The sequence below is a fragment of the Phyllobates terribilis genome, unplaced genomic scaffold, assembly GCF_046119375.1.
Source record: "Phyllobates terribilis strain yellow unplaced genomic scaffold, ASM4611937v1 Scaffold_11__3_contigs__length_659146591, whole genome shotgun sequence".
Classification (NCBI taxonomy): domain Eukaryota; kingdom Metazoa; phylum Chordata; class Amphibia; order Anura; family Dendrobatidae; genus Phyllobates; species Phyllobates terribilis.
Window position 1 is genome coordinate 349,621,215 of NW_027362771.1, and position 24,361 is coordinate 349,645,575.

A 24,361-nucleotide genomic window follows, 5' to 3' on the forward strand; every position below is an offset into this window, starting at 1 on the left:
AATATCCACGGAGCTTCCCAGGCTACTAATATCAGCCCCCAGCTGAATACCTAGCCTTTACTATTAAAATGGGGGACCCCCCCAAAAAAATGACGTGGGGTCCCCCCTATTTTAATAGCTAGCAAAGGCTAGGCAGACAGCTGGGGGCTGATATTAATAGCCCAGGAAGGGTGCCATGAATATTGGCCCCCTCCCAGGCTAGAAACACCAGCCGTCAGCCGCCCCAGAAATGGTGCATCCTTAGGATTCGCCAATTCTGGCACTTAGCCTCGCTCTTCCCACTGCCCTGTAGCGGTGGCAGTGGGGTAATAGGGTTGGTGTTGATGTCAGCTTATAATGCCAGCTGACATCAAGCCCAGGTTAGTAATGGAGAGGCGTCTATAAGACACCCCCATTACTAACCCCATAGTCAAAGTTAAAAAAAAAACACAAACACCCAGAATAAAGTCTTTTATTTGAAATAAAGACACAATTCTTTAATGTTCTAAATTAAACTCTACTTACCGCCACGCCCATTCCAGCTGAAGCCAATGTCTTCTGCAATAAAAGTAAAATAATAAACCGACCTCATCCTTACCTTTCCATGGTTCCCAGGATGGAACAGATCACTCTGTTTGTAATGACTCTATATAATATATGAGTTTCACTTTTTGAATTGAAGAAATAAAATAAATTAACTTTTTGATGATATTTTAACTTAGTGAGAAGCACCTGTAGAAACTAAATAACATTTACCTCATATCTGCTTTACATCAGCACCATTTGTAAAATGTTCTTTCATTTTTTTAGGATGTTAGAAAGTTTAAAAATGTAACAGGAATTTTTCATTTTTTCAAGCAAATTTACAAAACTCATTTTTTTAAAGACGTATTCAGGTTTGGGAGACCTATATTTTGGAAAACCTCCAAAAGTGATACCATTTTAAAAACGGCACCCCTCAACATATTCAAAACTGTTGTCAGGTAGTTTATTAACCCTTCAAGTGATTTTCAGGAATTAATGTAAAGTGGCATGACAGGAAAAAAAAATGTTATTTTTGCCACCTAAATGTTGCTAACTTCTGAACAGGCCCCTATAGCTAACAGACTCTAAGGCCGTTATTTGGCAATTAATTGCTATGCAACCATCAAGACCACACAATCAAGATCTCAGGGTGCCGATGGGGTTAAAGAGGGAGCCCCCACACTCTGTTAACCATCTAGATGCCATAGTCACTATCGACAGCAGCATTTAAGGGATTAAACAACCATTGTGGGCGCCGACAACAATCGTGGCTGATGCAGCAGGGTGTCAGCTATATTGTACAGCTGACAGATGTTGCATTTGCACCCATAGGAGGATGCTATTCTCATATGTAAAGGGGCAGAAAAACATATTGGTCACTAAAGGGTTAAATATATCCAAGTTTCGTAAATAAACTGCAAACTTTTAGAATCTGTAATCGGAGTGCTTGATCTTGTCTTCTGCCATATGACTGTTCATGTACTAAGAGGGGAGGACTAATTGTTAGGCTGCGTTCCCACATCCATGTGAGTGTTGCATGGAGAGAAAAAGACCAATTTTTTTGTCAGTTGTCATCTTAGTTGTTTCCATTATTTTTTTACTTTTTTATCTATTGTCTATCTTAGCAATGTATCAGTTCAAAACAAATGAAAGTCGGCTGGACCTCTGAAGTGCAAAGTCTGTCTTCAGTGTCATCCAGTTTATTCAGATCCCTGAATGATGTTAGCGGGTCAGGCAAGATGGCAGCACTAATAGCCATGGACAGAAATGTGAATAAAAAATCTATAGGTTAGAGATAAAAAACAAAATTCAGGATCTGGTTATTAGTAAAAAAAAATATAGCTGATATGTTCCCTTTAAACAGTTTGGATTGGGTTAAGACTACTTTACAAGTTACACATAATCTTAGTGTCTTTTATGTGTACATTTATTAACTTAAATGAGGTTCCTAAATTAGAACTTTGTTCAGAAATACATTCAGCTTTCTGCACAGCATAATGGTTCACATTACACATTGATGAAAACATAAGCAGGATTTTAATGGGACCTAATATCCCCAAGAAAAATATACTTCCCCTGCATTCTAGACAGGCAGCTTTTATTGGCTACAGTATTATGGGTTTCAACAACTAATGCTCCTGTATCATTAATACGTAGACTGCTGCATAAGTATGATTCACACAATTAAACTGATCTAATAGATTGATCATTGCTGACATGTTAACACATAAATAGCACAACAAAAATAATTATTACTGTATAAACAATGAATCTGCTATATGGATACAACACCTCTAAATGGACTAATTTCCTTCCATCATCTCTGGTTTGTGGATACTACAATGTGCCGGCACAGTATACAGTAGCTCACCTTTTGTAAACTCTAATTAACATCTTTTTTATATACACTTTATAATTATGCAATTTAGCTAAGAAAAATCTTGACACAAAATGAACAAAACTTACACCAAGTTAAGGAAAAATGGAGAAAGAAAATTCTTCCTCACCATAAGCGGAAGCCTAACATGAAACTTTTCACCCCAGTATAAAATCTATAACAGTGCCCCCATCTACCATGTTCCATTAATAATACTGTTGACTGGTTATGTAGCAAGTGGGCTTCTATTCAAGCCTTCACCGTATAAAACAGCCAATTCATAATATGCCCCAACAAAAAAATTGCCTTTCAAAACTAATCACTGGCAACATGGGAGAAGGCACTCGAATACTTCTGTGGTATAAGCTGTCTCTATAAAGTTTATCAGTAGAACTGTCAACGCTGGACATCTTCATCTTTAGATTACAACAATTATTGAACGTGCCATTTAAGTACAATGAAATGAGCCAGTGTGAAGGTACATCAAGTCTTCTCTTATTTTGGAAGTTCAGTGATCATGTTACAGTCTCTTCTGTTGGCTTTCTTTGCTCCCTCTTGGGCTGATTCCAATCATCTCGAAAAACTGCCTGAAAAATTGATAGAAGTGTAATTTTTCCATCTTGACCTTGACGGCCAACCAAGAAATAGATAAATGGATTTATGCTACTGTTAGTGACACAAAACAGAGAAAAAAGGTCCATGATGGGAAATGATGGCACGGCATGATGTTTGTACCATACGAGCAATAACACTCTCATGGGCATTCCCAACAATAGGAACACTAGGACTGTTACTGCAATGACAATATATAACTTTTTATGCTGTCGATGTTGAGAACTTGCCCATACTTTGATAAGCAAAATTAAACTTGAAACGGTCATGGATGGTATAAAAATTGCAAAGCTACAGCAACAAATGATGACGAAGGTGATTTTACATTCCTTACTGGACTCTTTCAGTATACCTTTACGGTTATAGGTTACATTGTAACAAAATACAAACTCAAGGATGCAAAGAGTACAAGAAATGATCCATATTAGAGTGCAGATAATAGAGGACATATGCCTTGGTCTGTTGCAATGATACCATATGGGAAAGAGAACAGACAGACATCTTTCTATACTTATAGCTGTTAGAAGACATAGGCTAGTGTTGTAGCCAAAGAGACAAACTAGAGTTAGCACACTTATCAAGTTAATAACATGCTCATCCTCATACTGAGGTTCTAGGTGTGGTATCAGTGTTAAAAACAATGCACAAATGTGCAAAACAAAAGAAGACAGCAAAAATGCTGCATCAGCCAGGGCAAGGTTATAAATATAGATGGACGAAGTGGTTCTCTTAATCTTAAATGAGAGGTACCATACTACAAGACTATTGCCAGTTATTCCAAACACTGATATGACGATGGTCACTGGTGCGATCATTGTATTGAATATTGGTTTGAACAATAAGGTATCATTATTCCAGTATGGTGTTTCTGGAAGCGAATTTATAATACTTGTGTTTTCTGATTCCATTATTATTATTAATCAAGGATAAAAATGACAAAAGTAGAGATAAAAATTTAAACGGAATAAATAATACAGAAGGTAAAGTAGTGTGTGACGTTAAAAGATATGCAGAGCTAGCAGTGATCACATAGGCACAAAGCAACCAGATTCTTTATGATGTGTTAGATTGATGGAGTTGTTTCCGTATTCTTATTTGTTTAGGTTGATTGGCAAACAGTCTCTGTATTATATGTTTCTTCCAGAAGTAAACATGTTAAGCTGTTCCGGCCGTCTGCCATCTGCTGCTTTTACCACCATTAATTCTGTAGAAAATAAATGAAATGATGCAATATTAATCACCAAAACATGAAACAAAAAGAATTGAATACGACTTTACTGGTCTAGTACACATATCCTACAAGCTTTTCCAAGTACATCATAGATATTAGCGCTTTATTTGTACTTTATAAGAGAGAATTTCTGAAAAATAGACCATTTTGCCTTTTGAAGCAGAGTCGTCTTCAATACCCGTTTACTAATATTTCAGAAGATGAGTAGTGATTACATACATGGCTCCTTCCTCTTGCTTCGTTTTAAAATAAGAGGCTTTTTGGATGGGGCTTCCAGTTTAGGAGTCATTATTCATATAACGTAGCTCTTTGCCATTTACTATACAGTAAGAGGTCTAACTTAACATAATATCCTCAGATATATTGCTCAGCCTGACATGCAGGGACCTGGATGCACATGACTGTAAAGCACAAATTGAGTTTTATAAAGATTTTTTTTAATTATAAGACGTAAAAGTGACAGGTAAATACAATTTCTATAGCAATAATGAGTGAGAAATTAATCTGTACATTAATTAAAAAAATTCTAAAAAAGGCAAAAGACAAACAGAATTAATAAACAGTGTATGTGATACACCCACAAAATGTTACGATTGTATTTCCTCTCATCTGAGAGAATTGGGCTGATTATCCTAATCGTCCTCTGATCAGATTGTGATCAGCGTGTGATCAGAGTGTGATCCGATTTTATTGGATATGGAGAAGACGGAAAACATTTTTTCCATCTTCTACATTCTGTCAGTCCGTGAAATTAGACGGCACTCAGATGTCATCCGTCTGTAGTCTGATTTTTTTGACAGACTCATTGACTTGCATGGTTGAGTGTCATCCAATTTACGGAAGAAAATTGTGCATGCTGAGATTTTTTTCATAGGACAGTCTCGGTCCAAGGAAAAAATCAGGCAAGAGCACGGCTTCATAGAATAATATTGGTCCAAGTACAATCCTGTGTTTTGTCGGATCGCACTCAGACCGAAATATTCGGTCACCTGCACAAGACATAATGCAGTCTGGAATAGCCTTTTATTCTTTGTCAGGTCTGCATTATTTCTTTGTTACAGGATGGCAATGACAACATGTCTTATAGCTGTTTCTTCAATTGTTGCCAAGATACCACAGGTTTCCTCTGTTATATATACAAACTCAGTTACTAAACTAAAATTCTGCTTAATCACTAGTAAAAGATACATACACATCACTAGCAAACAGAACAGTGTTAAGGAAAATTAGGAAAATTCTAAATGTTTAATGCCTGAATATAGCAAGAGAACGAAGGATTACACTTACCAGTTTTTGAACTTAATATTTTGATTTTCAGGGCAAATGTCCAAACATAAACACAATGTCTTTGCCAAGATAAAAATAGAAGTTTAAAATCCAGATATCTCAGAGACCTTGTTTTTTGTTAGGGGACAGGGTATTATGACAAATTGCTACATTTTTTGTTGTTGTTATGTTACTAAACTGAAAACTCATATTTGGTTGGAAATTTGACTTCCAAAATCTCCATACACCCGTTTAGTGTCTGGATCTTAAACTGACCACAGGGTGACATCAGATAACCATCAAATAAATGGTCCCTAACTTCCCACTGAATGTGCACATTTAACTTTACCAAATATATTCGGTATCCATAGGTTCCCGTGCATACCCATCTCAGAATCTAGTACCTATAACATGTAATATTATATTTTTCAAGAAAGGCATCCTGGTCTCCTTTTACTTTTTTAGTGAATAAACCATTACAACATCATGTGGTAGAGAGTTCCATATTCCCACTGCTCTTAGAGTAAAATCAAGGTCTGTACTAATGATTAGGATGTAATGATATGTAAGTGATGAAAAAATCTAAACAAAGTTTTCAAAACATCTTGATTTATTCAGTATCCAGTATCAGCACCACATGCAGAAATACATGCACTTTCATACCTTGGCAAGTTATAAATGAGGTTCTTAAGCCACACTGAATGCACTAAAGCACACAAATCATCAAGATTTGCGGCTGGCAGTATTCTTTGCAATTGCCAACCAATGACATCCTTGATGTGCTGGATTGCAGACAAGTCCGGAGACACTGCAGGCCGTGGTAGCACATTTACACAACACAGATTGCTCACTGCAACACATGCTACATGTAGAATAAAGTGATATATAATTTGTGCCTTGCATTTGTAGCTTACTGTACATCATTTAACCTAATAAATAAATGAAAGTGAGGGTGAGTGTTTTTTTCAATAAAGTATTTTTTTGCGTGTTTGCTTTTTATTACTGGGTTAGTAATGGTGGTGTATAGTGTTGAGCGAGCATGCTCGACACTGCTCGGTACTCGCCCGAGCATCACGCTACTCGGGATGTTCGGTGAGCACCGAGCATTTCCGGGTCACTCGGGCGGGAGCTCGGGTCTCCGCCCTGCATGTTTGGCGCTCTTTACAGAGCCAATGAACATGCAGGGATTGCCAGCCAGTCACTGTAATGCCGCAGCCATGTTGGTTGTGGGCATTACATTGATTGGCTGGCCGCACAGCGTCACCTCGAGTATTTAAAACCGGGCGCCGCCATCTTGGAAACAGACGGCTGGGATCAGACAGTGTAGGGACAGCGCTGCTGATTTAGGGAGAGATATATACTACGAAATAGTTAGTGTAGGGTCTGTAAAGGCTGCCAGATGAAACAAACAGTCCTTCTCAGGACTAAAATCCATCCCAGATATCAGGCAGGCAGGCAGGCAGGCTGTATAGGAGATGCAGTGGTTATACCAGCAAACGCTGCCTTACAGTCCTGTGTGCTCCTGTTCCTGAAATTGCTGAACTTAGCTCCAGGTCTCGGGGGCCAGGAAAAAATCCTTTTTTTTTTCATCTAAATCCTCTTTTTTTCCCCTCCTTAACACTGAACAAATACCCATCTTATTAACCTTTTGGTGTCGTCACCCCCCCCCCCCAAAAAAAAAAATGTGTCTCTGATTTTTCAGACACAAATATATCTGTTGAAAATAGTCTGGTGTAGGCTAGAGAAACAGAAGTGTGGTTTTGCAGTTCCACAGTTCAAACCTCTGTATTATCCTGCTTTTGGGCCATTTGTATCTAAAAAAAAACAGTTTGTGTCGCTCACTTTTCAGCCGCAAATATATATATTTAAAAAAGTCTGGTATACACCAGTAAACTATAACTGTGGTTTTGCTGTTCCACGGTAAAAAATCTCTATTATCCTGCTTTTGGCATTTTTTGCCGTAAAAAAAAACCTAATAGTGTCTCCCTGATTTTTCAGACACAAATATATCTGTTGAAAATAGTCTGGTGTAGGCCCAAGAAATAGAAGTGTGGTTTTGCAGTTCCACGGGTCAAATATCTGTATTATCCTGCTTTTGGCATTTTTTGCCGTAAAGAAAAACTAATAGTGTCTCCCTGATTTTTCAGACACAAATATATCTGTTGAAAATAGTCTGGTGTAGGCCCGAGAAATAGAAGTGTGGTTTTGCAGTTCCACGGGTCAAATCTCTGTATTATCCTGCTTTTGGCATTGTTTGCCATAAAGAAAAAGAGTAATAGTGTCTCCTGATTGTTCAGGCACAAATATATCTGTTGAAAATAGTCTGGTGTAGGCCCGAGAAATAGAAGTGTGGTTTGCAGTTCCACGGGTCAAATCTCTGAATTATCCTGCTTTTGGCATTTCTTGCCAAAAAGAAAAACTAATAGTGTCTCCCTGATTTTTCAGACACAAATATATCTGTTGAAAATAGTCTGGTGTAGGCCCGAGAAATAGTAGTGTGGTTTTGCAGTTACACGGGTCAAATCTCTGTATTATCCTGCTTTTGGCATTTTTTGCCGTAAAGAAAAACTAATAGTGTCTCCCTGATTTTTCAGACACAAATATATTTGTTGAAAATAGTCTGGTGTAGGCCCGAGAAATAGAAGTGTGGTTTTGCAGTTCCATGGGTCAAATCTGTGTATTATCCACTTTTGGGCCATTTGTATCTAAAAAAAAAACAGTTTGAGTGTGTCGCTCACTGTTCAGCCGCAAATATATCTATTTAAAATTGTCTGGTATACCCCAGTAAACAATAACTGTGGTTTTGCCATTCCATGGTAAAAAATCTCTATTATTCAGCTTTTGGTATTTTTTTCCGTAAAGAAAAACAGTAATAGTTTCTCCCTGATCGTTCAGATTGTTTAAAAGAGTCGGGTGTAGGAGTCGGGTTCTAATCTACTTTTTATTACTGTTTTTTCCATTGATAGTGCGAGTGTAAGCTATTTTACTTCCTTTACAATGGGCAAGGAGCGTGGCAAGGGACGTGGAACTGGACGTTCTGGTGATGGTGCGTGCAGAGGACGGGGCCGTGGCCAAGGTGAAAATGTGCCACAACCAACAGCCACATCTTCTCGCTCCCACTTCTTGACCGAATTACTAGGGAAGCACAGAACAACACCAGTATTGCGAACGTATCAGTGTGAACAGGTTATTAATTCGATAGCAGATAATACTTCCAGTTACCTGGGCACCACCACCTGCGGTCTGTCTTCCACACGGTCAACTCTTAGTAACCGTGAGTCTCGACCGCATACTCCTCCTCACCCTGATGCTCCTTCCTCCCACCATGCCGAGTGTCGTCAGACAGCAACTGATCCCACACTTGGACACTCTGAACAGCTGTTCACTGGTCCATTTCCAGATTTGTGCCCCTCGCCTGCTCCGCTTGAAGTGGTGGAAGAGGAGATCCCATGTAGCGATGCCAAAATATTTGAACAGCCACGGCCACAGGAAGTCGACGCTGGCAATTTGTCACAAGAGGTGGACGATGACGAGACACAATTGCCAGGAAGTGAGGAGGAGGATCGTTGTGTGCAAGTGGAAGAGGAGGAGGTGGTGGATGATCTAGTAACTGACCCAACGTGGCAGGAGGACATGCAGAGCGAGGCCAGCAGCACACAGGGTGAGGGAGGCAGAGTACCCCAACAGGCAGGAAGAAGCAGTGTGGTGGCCGCACACAGAAGGCAGACAACAGTTCCCCGTAACACCAACACGAGGGACGTTGCCAGTACAACCTGTAGGTCTTACAGAGTCTGGAATTTTTTTATAGACTCTGCTGACAACCCCAAAAAGGCTATTTGTACCAACTGCCATGCCAGCATCAGCAGGGGTGACAAAACTACCAGCCTGACCACCACCAGCATGATCAGGCACATGGCAGCAAAGCACCCGACTTTGTGGGGTGAACCCCAGGGTCCATGACCAGTGCCAGCGGGTGTCACCACTGCTTCTTCCACTGTTGTGCGTGCAATAGAACCCCCTGTTGTGTGTGCAAGGCAATCCCCGGTCCATACTGCATGCAAAGATGCCCCCTCCTCTCAGTCTTCACTTGTTATGGCAGTTTCTCAAGAAACAGCATCAACGTCCACATCCACGTCCCACCGCGGCGTTCAATTGTCCATATCCCAGACCTTTGAACGAAAGTGGAAATTCGCAGCCAACGCCCCACAGGCCACAGTCCTAAATTTGCACATTTCACGACTGCTTGCGTTGGAAATGCTGCCTTTTAGGTGGTGGCCGTCCCTCGGCACTCGGTCCCCAGCCGATACTATTTTGCCCGGTGTGCTATCCCCGCACTACACCAGCACGTGTCCCAAAACATCTGCCGTGCCCTCAACAATGCAGTTACTGGTAGAGTCCACCTGACAACGGACACGTGGACAAGTGCTTGTGGCCAGGGACGGTACATCTCACTGACGGCACACTGGGTAAACATAGTGGAAGCCGGGACCCAGTCGGACATTGGGACGGAACACCTCCTACCCACACCTAGGATTGCGGGCCCTATGTCAGTCAGAGTTTCCCCCACAGTGTACAGCTCCTGCGCATCATCCTCCTCCTCCTCCTCATGTTCAGCCTCCTTCTCAGATAACACTACATCAGTTACAAGATGGAAGCACTGCAATACTGCCTCTGCCAAGCGGCAACAGGCTGTGCTGAAACTCATAAGCTGAGGTGAGAAACCTCACACTGCTTGTGAGTTGTGGACAGCTGTGAAAGAACAGGCAGATCTGTGGCTGAGACCGGTGAAACCTACGTCCAGGCATGGTCATGTGTGACAATGGCCATAACCTGGTGGCGGCTCTGAGGCGAGGCGAGATCACACACGTACCATGCCTGGCTCATGTGCTTAACCTCGTGGTTCAGCGGTTTCTTAAATCGTACCCCAAGTTGCCAGATCTGCTCGTCAAAGTACGCTGCCTGTCAGCTCATTTTCGCAAGTCGGCTACAGCTTCCGCCGCCCTTGCTGTGTTGCAGCAGCGTTTGCAGCTTCCGTCACACCGACTGGTGTGTGATGTCCCCACACGTTGGAACTCTGCCCTCCACATGTTGCAAAGGATTTGTGAGCAGAAGAGAGCAGTTGTGGAGTACCAGCTGCAACAAGGCCGTCGATATTCTGGTCAGACTCCACACATAAGACCTCAGGAGTGGACCTGGATGTCTGACTTATGTACCATCTTGACTAACATTGAGGAGTCCACCAAGATGGTGAGTGGCCATCATTAGCGTCAGCATTCCACTTGTCTGTCTTTTGCAACGCTCTCTGCAGAGAATTAAAGAGGAGGCATTGCAGCCAGAGTATGATGAGATGGATCAAGAAGCCGTAGCGGTCGATTACACACAGCCCAGCCTCATCTCATCCCAACGTGCATTGGGGGACAATGAGGGAGAGGAGGAGGAGGAGAAGGAAGAACAGGAGCTGGTATCATGCGCTGTAGATGGTAGTACCTGTACAACTGTCATACCGTCGGTTCAGCGTGGGTGGCCTGAGGATAGGGGGGAGGAGGAGGAGGAGAGCATGGTCAGTCGTCATCTTGGTGAGGACACGGAAGTCTTGCCCGTTACCAGTCTGGCACGCATGGCTGACTTTATGTTACGCTTCCTTAACCGTGAGCCTTGCATTGTCAAAATGTTGGGTGACAGTCATTACTGGTTGGTGACACTTTTAGACCCCTGCTACAAGAAGAAGTTTCACTGTCTTATTCCTGAGGTGGAGAGGTCTACAAAAATGGGGCAGTACCAGAAAGCCCTTGCTGCAGAACTGTTAAAAAAATTCCCATCTGAACACGCTAGTGGCAGAGGTCACAGTTCGTTGCCCAACCAAGGCGTACATGCGAGAGAGACGCAACTCCAATCCAGCAGAGGCAGGGGAACACTGTCAATGTTCTGGGACAGTTTTCTCAGACCCTCCCTTCGGACAGACCCTGAGGCGCGGGGTACTCTCACAAGGAGTGGAAAGTTTCAAAAGATGGTGAGGGAGTACCTTGCCGACCGTACCAGCGACCTCTGTGATTCCTCTGTGCCTTTTAATTATTGGGTATCCAAGCTGGACACTTGGAATGAACTCGCTCTGTACGCCTTGGAGGTCCTGGCCTGCCCTGCCGCTAGCGTGTTATCGGAGCGTGTTTTTAGTGCCACTGGGGGAATTATAACTGATAAGCGCACTTGCCTGTCAACTGACAATGCTGACAAGCTGACCCTTATCAAAATGAACAAGGGCTGGATTGGGCCAGACTTCTCATCACCACCAAATGACAGCAGAGTAACATAAAGTCAAATCCACTGTGTTATTTCGGGAGGTGTATTCACATGCACCGCTTCAAACCCACACCACCGTGGTCCATGTTGCCATTATTGAAAGTTCCTCCGTCCTTATTTTTGTCAGCTTTTGCTTGGAAGGCATAAGCAAAGACTGTGGGAGACCCACTCCCCAATAATGGGAATAATATTTTTAAGATGCTGTACTGTATGGCTCTTGTAAGGGGCATTCAAACCATCTTGTTAAGCTACTGGGACCTCCACGTCTCTTCCAAGGGGCATTAAAACCGTCTTGTTAAGCTACTGGGACCTCCACGTCTCTTCCAAGGGGCATTCAAACCATCTTGTTAAGCTACTGGGACCTCCACATCTCTTCCAAGGGGCATTCAAACCATCTTGTTAAGCTATTGCGACCTCCACCACTTTTCCAAGGGGCATTAAAACCGTCTTGTTAAGCTACTGGGACCTCCACGTCTCTTCTGAGGGGCATTAAAAGCGTCTTGTTAAGCTACTGCGACCTCCACCACTTTCCGAGAGGCATTAAAACCGTATTGTTAAGCTACTGGGACCTCCACGTCTCTTCTGAGGGACATTAAAAGCGTCATGTTAAGCTACTGTGACCTCCACCACTTTCCCGAGGGGCATTAAAACCATCTTATTAAGCTACTGTGACCTCCACCACTTTTCCAAGGGGCATTAAAACCGTCTTGTTAAGCTACTGTGACCTCCACCACTTTTTCAAGGGGCATTAAAACCGTCTTGTTAAGCTTCTGGGACCTCCACGTCTCTTCTAGGGGCATGAAAAGCGTCTTGTTAAGCTACTGCGACCTCCACCACTTTTCCGAGGGACATTAAAACGGTCTTGTTAAGCTACTGTGACCTCCACCACTTTTCCAAGGGGCATTAAAAGCGTCTTGTTAAGCTACTGGGACCTCCACGTCTCTTCTGAGGGGCATTAAAAGCATCTTGTTAAGCTACTGCGACCTCCACCACTTTTCCGAGGGGCATTAAAAGGGTCTTGTTAAGCTACTGGGACCTCCACGTCTCTTCCAAGGGGCATTCAAACCGTCTTGTTAAGCTACTGCGACCTCCACCACTTTTCCAAGGGGCATTCAAACCGTCTTGTTAAGCTACTGTGACCTCCACCACTTTTCCAAGGGGCATTAAAACCATCTTGTTAAGCTACTGGGACCTCCACGTCTCTTCCGAGGGGCATTAAAACCGTCTTGTTAAGCTGCTGTGACATCCACGTCTCTTCAAAGGGGCATTAAAAGCGTCTTCTTAAGCCACTCTGAACTCCACAGCTCTTCCAAGGGGCATTGAAATGTTGTTTTTAATTACCTCTTACCTCTACGACTCTTCCAACGGGCATTGCATTTCCTCCTAATTTTAGTCAGCTTTTGCTTTTCAATGCAAAGGCGAAAACTAAGGGAGACCCACTCCCCAATAATGGGTAGAAGGTTTTTAGTACGCTGTAATCCACATCTGTTTCAAGGGGCATTGCAGTTCCTCATAATTTTTGGAAAGCCTTCCATTCACTGCTTAGGCCAACAGTGTACAGGAGACCCAGTTGCTATAAATGGAAAAAACGGTTTAGTTAAGGCCCTCCATGTCATTCCCAAGGGGCATTGGAGTGCCTCGAAATTTTTGGTAGGCATTGCACTCACTGTATGCCCTATAACTGTGTAGCCGAACCGCTCCTTTTGTTACAGAAACATATCCTACAAGACATATGTAGTTGACTGGCCTGATATTGATGTGAATGGTCCCTGTTCCCCCTGCTCTTTCTCCTTTGCCACCACCTCATCCATCATTTATCACCTGAAGCTTTGTTTTAACAGGAGTCATAGAACTGGGTTAGTAGCAGGAAAACATCCAGCAATCCTCGGAGGAGGTAGGATATGCGCCAAAACGCTGACCACCTCAGGCCTAGCCGCTACTACATACATGCACTTGCATTCCAAGAAAACAAAGCAGATGCTAACTTCTATCATCATCATCATGCTCCTCACCTTGGCACTCTCAACTCCCCTGATGGAGAAGCCAGGGCCCACCGGAGGAGTCTGGTTGTCTGGTGGGCTCGTCCAATGCTGCCCTAAAGCAGGCTGGGCTAAGAAAAGTGTGTGGGGGGAAGTTGACAGAAGAAATAGGGGCGGCTAGGGACCGAGTGTGGACACCCGGCCGCCGGGCGGCTGGGGAATGAGTATGGATACCAGGACGCCAACGCAGCCATGACGTGGTGGCCAGTTTCCGCCTCCACATGCCTAAAGGCCCAATTTCAAGTGCAAGCAAGCAGTATGATATTGCAGCCTGGGGGTGGGTGGTTGGCTGCATACTTGCGCTTGAATTGCAAGGAATGGGAGAGGTGCAATTGAACACTGCCCTGGGACAAGGACTTGAACGGGGATAGTTGCAAGTCTGCAATGACAGGTGCAGGGTGGGAGGCATCTTCGCATGTACCATGAACGGGGGTTTGGCATGCACACACTACAGCGGAATAGGCTGTCCTTCCCACTAAATGCACTGGGGAGGGCACAGGTAATGTTTTGGTATGCGCGCTTAATCTTATGTATAAAGCACACCGGGACAAATAGGGGTGGCTGGGGACTGAGTATGGATACCTTGCTGCCGAAGCAGCCATGAGGTAGTGGCCAGCTTCGGCCTCCTTCAAACTAAAAGGCCCCATTTCAAGTGCAAGCTAGCAGTATGGTATTGCAGCCTGGGGGTGGGTGGCAGGCTGCACAGTTACGCTTGCATTCCAAGAAAACAAAGCAGATGCTAACTTCTATCATCATCATCATGCTCCTCACCTTGGCACTCTCAACTCCCATGATGGAGAAGCCAGGGCCCACCGGAGGAGTCTGGTTCTCTGGTGGGCTCGTCCAATGCTGCCCTAAAGCAGGCTGGGCTAAGAAAAGTGTGTGGGGGGAAGTTGACAGGAGAAATAGGGGCGGCTGGGGACCGTTTATGGACACCTGGCTGCCCCCAGGCGGCTGGGGACCGTGTGTGGACACCCGGCCGCCTGGCGGCTGGGGACCGAGTATGGACACCCAGCTGCCCCCTGGCGGCTGGGGACCAAGTGTGGACACCCAGCTGCTGGGCGGCTGGGGACTGAGTATGGATACCAGGACGCCAACGCAGCCATGACGTGGTGGCCAGATTCCATCTCCACATGCCTAAAAGGCCCAATTTAAAGTGCAAGCAAGCAGTATGGTATTGCAGCCTGGGGGTGGGTGGGTGGCAGGCTGCATACTTGCGCTTGCATTGCAAGGAATGGGGGAGGTACAATTGAACACTGCTCTGGGAGAAGGACTTGCACGGGGATAGTTGCAAGTCTGCATCTTCTGATGCGGCAAGGATGACTTCTGATGGGCACACTTTTAGGCAGTGACCTGGGTGTCAGAGAAGCTTCCAGGGGTCTTCCCCATGCTATTCCCATGTCTTTTCAGCACTGTATGCATGTGTCACACAGCATATGGCCAGATAAGGTTGCAAAATGTTAAAATGACATTTCCCGGTGAATGCATTTGTCACGGTTGAAAGCAACACAAAAGTGCAAAAACGCATAAAAAATGCTACTTGTGAACATATCCCAAGGTGTGGAGGAGTATTTTTTTGGGGGGTTATTTATTTTACCTTATACACAAGTCTTTACCCTGGAATGGAACTTCCTTAACATATTTCACAGGAAAGCAGTTTCAGTTTCATTTTTGAACGTTTTATTGTGAGCCCTTAAAAGTGGCTTAATACCTCTGACCACGTTGTTGACAGCAGTGACCTGGGGGTCAGAAATGCTTCCAGGGCGATCCCCATGCTGCCCCCATATCATTTGAGCACTGTCACTATCGTTTTGGGCACTTGTTAGGCTTTTAAAAGACTGCCGGGGGTGCTGCCGCAAAAATGCTCTGGTCTCCCATAGACTAACATTGGGCTCGTTGCTCGAGTCGAGCACCCGAGTATCACGGTGAGCTCGGCCCGAGCTTCGAGCACCCGAGCATTTTAGTGCTTGCTCAACACTAGTGGTGTATGATAGACGCCTCTGCATTACTAGCACCAGGGCTTGATGTCAGCTGTGTTTTTGGACACTTATCTGTCATCAAGCTAAAGCCCCATTACCCCGATTGCCAATTCGCCACGACATCAGTAAGAGCCAAGGCGAAACACCAGAATTGGAGCATTTCATGTGATGCACTAGTTCTGGGGCAGCTGTGGGCTGGTATTTTTAGGCTGGAAGGGCCAAATAACCAAGGACCTTTCCTGATAATATCAGCTCTCAGCTGTCTGCTTTACCTTTGCTGTTTAACAAAATTGGGGGTACCCCACATCATTTTTTTTATTTATTTATTTATTAGGTTAATACAAGTGCAGTAAGCTACACATGCAAGGCACTAGTTATGAATCTATGGATATCTATCTACAGGTGCATCTCACTAAACTAGAATATCATCAAAAAGTTAATTTATTTCAGTTCTTCAATACAAAAAGTGAAACTCATAAATTATATAGAGTCATTACAAACAGAGTGATCTATTTCAAGTGTTTATTTCTGTTAATGTGGTGATTATGGCCTACAGCCAATGAAGACACAAAAGTCATTATCTCAGTAAATTAGAATACTTTATAACAACAGCTTGAAAAATGTTTATAAAATCCGAAATGTTGGCTTACTGAAATGTATGTTCAGTAAATGCACTCAATACTTGGTCGGGGCTCCTTTTGCAACAATTACTGCATCAATGCTGCGTGGCATGGAGGCGATCAGCCTGTGGCACTGCTAAGGTGTTATGGAAGCCCAGGTTGCTTTGATAGCAGCCTTCAGCTCGTCTGCATTGGTGGGTCTGGTGTCTTTCATCTTCCTCTTGACAATAGCCCATAGATTCTCTATGGGGCTAAGGTCAGGCGAGTTTGCTGGCCAATCAAGCACAGTGATACTGTTGTTTTTAAACCAGGCATTGGTACTTTTGGCAGTGTGAACAGGTGCGAAGTCCTGCTGGAGAATGAAATTTCCATCTCCAAAAAGCTTGTCGGCAGAGGGAAGCATAAAGTGCTCTAAAATTTCCTGGTAGACGGCTGCGCTGACTTTGGTCTTGCTAAAACACAGTGGACTTACACCAGCAGATGACATGTCTCTCCAAACCATCACTGATTGTGGAAACTTCACACTAGACCTCAAGCAGCTTGAATTGTGTTCCTCTCCACTCTTCCTCCAGACTCTGGGATCTTGATTTCCAAATGAAAATTGGAACTCTGGGACCCTGTGGAGTGTGTCAATGACTGCCTTCTGGCATCTGTTAAGTCAGCAGTCTTCCCCATGATTGTGGAGCCTACTGAAACAGACTAAGGGGCCTTTTTAAACGCTTAGGAAGCCTTTGCAGGTGTTTTTGTTAATTATTTTAATTTACTGACATAATGACTTTTTGTGTTTTCATTGGCTGTAAGCCATAATTCTCAACATTAACAGAAATAAACACTTGAAATAGATCACTCTGTCTGTAATGACTCTATATAATATATGAATTTCACTTTTTGTATTGAAGAACTAAAATAAATTAACTTTTCTAATTTAGTGAGATGCAACTTTTTTTTCATTTTTATTCTGCATTCTATTGTGGTATGTGCCACACAGATGGTACACATTTCAGTCTTGGTTAGCTTGTTGTCTATCTGTTATACCTTACTTACGATGGGAAAGGTTTTATTGTTATGTTCATTTCTTGTAGCTCAGCTTCCTGAAACTTTTCCTGGAAAGCAAAAAAATAAACATATACTGTAGTTAGAAAATCAGCACATGGAATAATTATATGCAAGTAACAATACAGCTGGTACCACAACCATACAACTAAGAATAATAAGTTATATGGCAAATTTGACCCATTCAGTATACTGTACTTTTCATATTTGTCATACTTCATTGCTTGCCTTCTGTAAATAAATGTAATATACAAGAAAGGCAAGATAAAACATAGATTTTACAAGATTATTTTATGTATTGAGGAAAGAAGTATTTGTACCAAGTAGGCCTGTGGAGAAAAATAATGCTTTCCTAAATTTCATAATGGGTTCAGTTACCTTTAACTACACCATCTAAAACCAAATGCTTCTGATTACTGGAGATAAGTTTTTTTTGCTAATTTTTCATATACAAACCCCAAAAATTCTGGACTGCATAGGGTTAAAAGGGGACAGTGTTTATGTATACCCCAAAGCAAAAGTGGATGGACCCTCCAGTGCTGGGGGGTTTCACTTGCTGCACTGGGAGAGGGACTTAAATGTTCAAGCTAGGACTATGGCACTCTTTAAGAGAGCTTTTCAGATAATATAATTGGTTACATGTTTCAGACTATTTTTAATAAAGCAAATCATACTTTTCCTCGCTGATCCCTTGCAGCTTTTGTTCTTCAGTTCCCTGTTGTTTCCTTGCTCAGTTCTCCAGTCCTTAATGTATTGCAAAATTTCAGAAATTCCCATCAAGCTAAAAGTAATTTTATCTTGATTTCCCCTTTAAATAGTTGTAAAAATATGATGCGGAAAGCTGTATATTAGGGAAATACATGACATTGTGATTTGTAGGGAAATCTACACATGGTACATGCATTGTTGAGGGCAATTATGGCGCCCTGCTGCGCATTGGTGCCACAGATCCCAGAGGGGTGCATGGACGGATTCCTCCACAAGAGGCCCTCATAGCATTCACACACCTCCACCTCCCACCTCAGACCAGCAGAGGGAGCCAGTTAGGGGTATAAAAAGGGAAGGTGGAGCTAGGCAGTGCAGTCTAAAGTCTGGAGTCCACAGAGAGTGAAGTCTGGAGTCTGGAATCTACAGCCTGGGGTATGCAGTCAGTCTGCTGCAGCCAGAGAAGTTGTCAGGTCAGTACAGACTCAGTGAGCTCAGTTAGTGAGCCTAGGGCGTGTTGACAACAAAAGAGCGGTGAAGAGTAGCGAGGCCTACTGCCCGTGTGAAGCCTAGCGAGGGCTCCGAGCGTGGCCGAAGGCAAGTGGAGTAAGCAAGCTACATAGGGGGCAGAGGAGCTTAGCCAGCTCACCCCAAGACCATTTACCGGACGCCAGGTCCGCGTCTGCAGGGATCTCTACACCCAGCAGAAACAACCGGAACACCTGGCGAACTATATGTCCCAGGAACACCAAAAGCTGACTGTTATACCAGGGTCAGGAGTCACGGAGGCCCAAGAGACCGGGGAGTGAGATCTCCAACAGAAGGCCCTACCACCAGGTCAGCAGGTGCAAGACAGAGACCAAGTTAGGCCTAGCTCCAGGCAGGTCATTAACTTATCAGGAAAAGGCAAGAAACAGGAGGCCCCACACCAGCTCACTGGGGAGAGTCCTGATATGCACCCTTCACCCTACAGTGCCCTGGATTGTGCCTGAAACACCACCAGTAAAGGTACTGAAGTGAACTCCGGTGTGCGTGCCTAGTCTTCTACCCTTCCTCTGTCCCGGCTGGGTCCCCTCTGTCCTGCATCCCTTCTCCTACGCTGCCCTAAGGCCCCGCTCCAGGTGGTGTCACGAACAATTTCCCCTTTCCCATACACCTTTCCCCCATTCCTTGCTTTTAAGAGTGACCCCAGGGTACGGGCCCGGGAGCTGGCCACCGCGACATCCCCCCAAAACTAACAGCAAGGCCCGGGCGCCGAGTAGTCATCCCCATCCCCTGGGTGCGTCATAATGGAAAGTTAAATATTTAAAATGTAGAAATGATCCATAATTGATAAGATGTTGATTTTGTCTCAATACGTTCATTCAGCCATGTGTAATTGCTTTTTTTTATGTTATGCTGGTAGTTAAGCTCAAAGGCATTGTTCTAAAAAAGAAATGTGGACAGGGAGGGCCGAAGAGGTGAGTGATAAGTCGAGTATAAGAAGTTTTTTACTTTTTACATTATACGTTATACTTTGGGGTCTGGAGAGTTACCAGAGTGTAACAAGGATTAACTAATCCACTAATGGAATTTCTCGAGAAAATACTTGCAAACCGGCAAATTTGAATTTGCCCTATTCACTCATCTCTAGTGTCCTCCCCTATTATAATATAAATAAGCCTCTTGTGGTTTGTATCTGTTTACCGGGTCTGTCATGTGGTTCATTTTACTATAAAAATTACCTGGCTGTATGATTCTCCAGGTCAGCATGATTAAGCACATACATGCATAGTTTTTGTTTTATTTAAATTGTGATAAAAAATTCAGAAATTTGCAAAAAAAAAAAAATTTGCTTGTCTTCACTTTCTGAGAGTCGTAACATAACATTATCAATTTTCGGGATATGGAGCTTGTTTTTTGAAGCCATTGTTTTTATTGACATCATTTTGGGGTGTATGCGATGTTCTGATCGCCTCTTATTGCATTTTTTTTCTGTTGTGGTGGCCAAAAACCCACATGTATTGCATTTAAATTTCTTTTCTCATTATGACATTTACTGATCGGATTAATTTACTTTATATTTTGATAGATCAGACTTTTACGAAAGCAACGACACCAAATATGTGTATTTTTTTTATTTCTTAATAAAAACTGTTAACCAAACCACTAGCCACACCCAAATTCCATTTCATACTCAATTGCCCACATGAAGAAAATTGTAAGAACAAAACCCAAAAAACATGGCGGTATTGCATTTTTTTAGCATTTCATCCTATTTGGATTTTTTTCCTGTTTTTTTAGTGCATTGTATGAAAAAATATATGGTAACATTTAAAACTACAACTCATCAATTTCAATGGAAAAATAAAACATTAATGCTATGTGCCCACAATGATTTTTTTGTGAGTTTTTGACCCTGCGCAAAAATGCAGCGTCTTACAGTGAATGTGATTTATAGAAATCTCATGGCCACTGCGCTTTCTTTTTACTCAGTGTAAATTGACCTGCGGTGCGTGTTTCAAATCCACAACATGTCAATTTTTCTGGAGATTAGGCTGAGTTTGCAGATTTGAGTTGTGCGGATTTTTTTAACAGAATTGCATTAGATGCGGAAAGTGCATTATACTTTATGGGTGATTATGGAGGTGCATTATAATTTATGGATGACTATGGAGTGCATTAAACGTTATGGATGACTATGGAGTGCATTAAACGATATGGATGACTTTGTGGATGGATTATACTACATGGATGACTATGGGCTGTGCATTATACTTTATAGATGATTATGGGGAGTGTATTATACTTTCTGGATAACTATGGGGAGTGCATTATACTTTATGGATGACTATGGGGTGCATTATACTATATAAGTTTATCCGAGTCACCAGCCTTAGAAATCGTAGGTTAACAGCAGCTCAGATTAGAGACCAGGTCAATGCCACACAGAGTTCTAGCAGCAGACACATCTCTACAACAACTGTTAAGAGGAGATTTTGTGCAGCAGGCCTTCATGGTAAAATAGCTGCTAGGAAACCACTGCTAAGGACAGGCAACACACAGAAGAGACTTTTTTTGGGCTAAAGAACACAAGGAATGGACATTAGACCAGTGGAAATCTGTGCTTTGGTCTGATGAGTCCAAATTTGAGATCTTTGGTTCCAACCACCTTGTCTTTGTGCGACGCAGAAAAGGTGATCGGATGGACTCTACATGCCTGGTTCCCATCGTGAACCACGGAGGAGGAGGTGTGACGGTGTGGGGGTGCTTTGCTGGTGACACTGTTGGGGATTTATTCAAAATTGAAGGCATACTGAACCAACATGGCTACCACAGCATCTTGCAGCGGCATGCTTTTCAATCCGGTTTGCGTTTAGTTGGACCATCATTTATTTTTCAACAGGACAATGACCCCAAACACACCTCCAGGCTGTGTAAGGGCTATTTGACCAAGAAGGAGAGTGATGGGGTGCTACGCCAGATGACCTGGCCTCCACAGTCACCAGACCTGAACCCAATCGAGATGGTTTGGGGTGAGCTGGGCCGCAGAGTGAAGGCAAAAGGGCCAACAAGTGCTAAGCATCTCTGGGAACTCCTTCAAGATTGTTGGAAGACCATTTCCGGTGACTACCTCTTGAAGCTCATGAAGAGAATGCCAAGAGTGTGCAAAGCAGTCATCAAAGCAAAAGGTGGCTACTTTGAAGAACCTGGAATATAAGACATATTTTCAGTTGATTCACACTTTTTGATTAAGTATGTAATTCCACATGTGTTAGTTCATAGCTTTGATGCCTTCAGTGTGAATGTACAATTTTCATAGTCATGAAAATACAGAAAAATCTTTAAATGAGAAGGTGTGTCCAAACTTTTGGTCTGTACTGTATATATATATATATATATATATATATATATATATATATATATATATATATACCAGGATGGGGCACAGGATAAGGGACATATGCCAGAATGGGCGATATATACACCAGGATGGGGCCAGGATGAGGGAGATATATACCAGGATAGAGGGCGCATATATATCAGGATGGAGGGCGCATATATGTATGTATATATAAATATATTTATTTATTCATGATGGGGGTGTCCTGGTTCAAATCTTGCATCCGGGCAAATCAGTCTCTAGTTACGCCACTGTATACTAGTGGTCATGCACAGATAAGATTCATCTACCTTCCCTCAACTCACTTCTATGGAGAGAAACCGAATATATCTAGTCCACATGTCTCAACAAGTATACAAATTGCAGATATACAGTTACGTGACTTCCCACTCACACAAGCACTACTGGGATTCGTGACAGCGAGCACAACACACATTGTCACGATTCAGCAGTCTGCAATCATATAAAGTGCCTTCAGACTTATGTCCCAAGACTGAAGAACCTTTTTAATAAATAAAAAAAAGTGTATTTCTAAGAAAAAAAACATTACTTTTTGGATGTGGCGGCAATTTATTTTTTTATTGCACAATTCATATAGTATTCACTATATTTTGTTCCCTGTGGGTATGTGCACATGTTAAAAATTTGCAGCGGACATTTCTACACCAAAAATGTGTCTCTTGGCAGGAAAAATGCTGTATAAATACACGCTTTCTTGCAACATTTTTTATGCTTTTTTACCATTCACATGTAACTCTGGCCCTTCTTCCATTAGTAAATACGGTATATTCTCTTCCTTCTGTATATTTAAACCCTGCAAATTCCATTAACATTCATTGCATGCCTTTGTCCTGTCTCTGTTAACTGCACACTCTGAAACTCAAGTTCAGTGAAACTCCCCTACATCCATGACTTCTTCCTTTCTGATTTCCTTAACCTCTTGGCTCTCACTGAAACCTGGATCTAGCAGTTGGACACCGCTGCCGCTGCTGCTCTTGGGTATGGTGGGCTACATTTTCACATACCCTCAGACTTTAGAACAGACAAGGTGGAGTTTTGGTTTGCTCCTTTCATCACATTGTGCTATCCAGGTTATTTCCCCAGTACTCTTGCTTATGTTCCCTCCCTTTGAGGTCCACACAGTTAGAATCTTCAAACTATTCTATTGGGAAAATTGACTAGCTGTGGCTCGTAAACCCTGCGCCGCCAGTGAATTTACACGGCATCAAATTTCTATAAATCCCATCCACTTTACTTCTACTGTACAATGCAGCGTTTTGGACGCAGCGCAGGTGAGCTGCGTCCAAAATGCTGAAAACGCTGATCGTGGGCACATACCCTAACTCTTCTTTCCTGCTCTCTGACCACAACCTTCGTACTGTCGCCCAACTCAGGACACCACCTCTTTCCGCACATACAGAAATCTATGTGCCATTAATACTCAGAATCTTATGGACAATCTACTGTAAATCTTTTCTTCACCCTCTCCTGTCCAGACTTAACATTGTCACATTATAATAAGACATTTGAAAGTGCCCTGGATGATGCAGCACCTGCTATACGCAGAACAACCCAGCACAGACGACTGCGGGTCTCCATGTGTGTTGAGTGTTACTGGAGAAAATTACTTTTAGTAGAAGACTTAATACATTATAATTTCATGCTCAAAGTATATAACTCTGCTCTCTATCTGGCCAAACAGCCTCATTGCATCACTATCCGACAATCCAAAACAACCCTTTGAAATTTTCCACTCCCTCCTGAGCCCTAAATTACAGGCCCCCATTACCAACCTTGGCGCTGATGATCTGGCTAATTATTTCCAAGAAAAAAAATCGACCATATCCATCAAGACATTGTACCCAATCTCCTTACAGCATGGATCTCCGTTCCTCCCACAAGTCAAATTGGTTTTCCACCTTTGAACCCATCACAGAAGAAAAAGTTAACAGGCTCCTTGCTTCTTCTCATCCTACAACCTGCACCAATTACACTATTCCCTCACATCTTGTTCAGTCCTTCCCCTGAACAGTCACTGTCTACATAACTAAAATATTTAACCTCTTTCTTTCTTCTGGAATCTTTCCCTCCTTATTCAAATATGCCGTCATAACCCCTTTACTAAAATAAAATCTCTCTAGCAGAACTACACTGCTAACTAGAGACCTGTAGCTAATCTCCCCTTCACCTCTAAACTCCTGGAACTCTTGGTCCTCTCTTGTCTAATCCGTTATTACACTCTACTGAAACTGACTTTATTAAAGTCTCTAATGATCTATTAATTATTAAATGTAAT

The 24,361-nt window shown here is 42.8% G+C and overlaps 1 protein-coding gene across 4 annotated transcripts in view; it reads right to left on the reverse strand.

The window, feature by feature from the left end:
- Window positions 1-1,489: 1,489 nt before the first annotated feature.
- The window catches only part of LOC141165162 (proto-oncogene Mas-like), a 203,859-nt gene continuing 180,987 nt past the window's right edge, over window positions 1,490-24,361 (reverse strand). For all 4 annotated transcript variants that reach the window (XM_073650801.1, XM_073650799.1, XM_073650800.1 and 1 more), the window contains 2 exons: window positions 17,469-17,527; window positions 1,490-4,196 (listed from right to left, as the gene is read on the reverse strand). In XM_073650801.1, the coding sequence (XP_073506902.1) occupies window positions 2,896-3,900 (1,005 nt within the window). In that variant the 5' untranslated portion in view covers window positions 3,901-4,196; window positions 17,469-17,527 and the 3' untranslated portion in view covers window positions 1,490-2,895. The remainder of the gene's footprint in view (window positions 4,197-17,468; window positions 17,528-24,361) is intronic.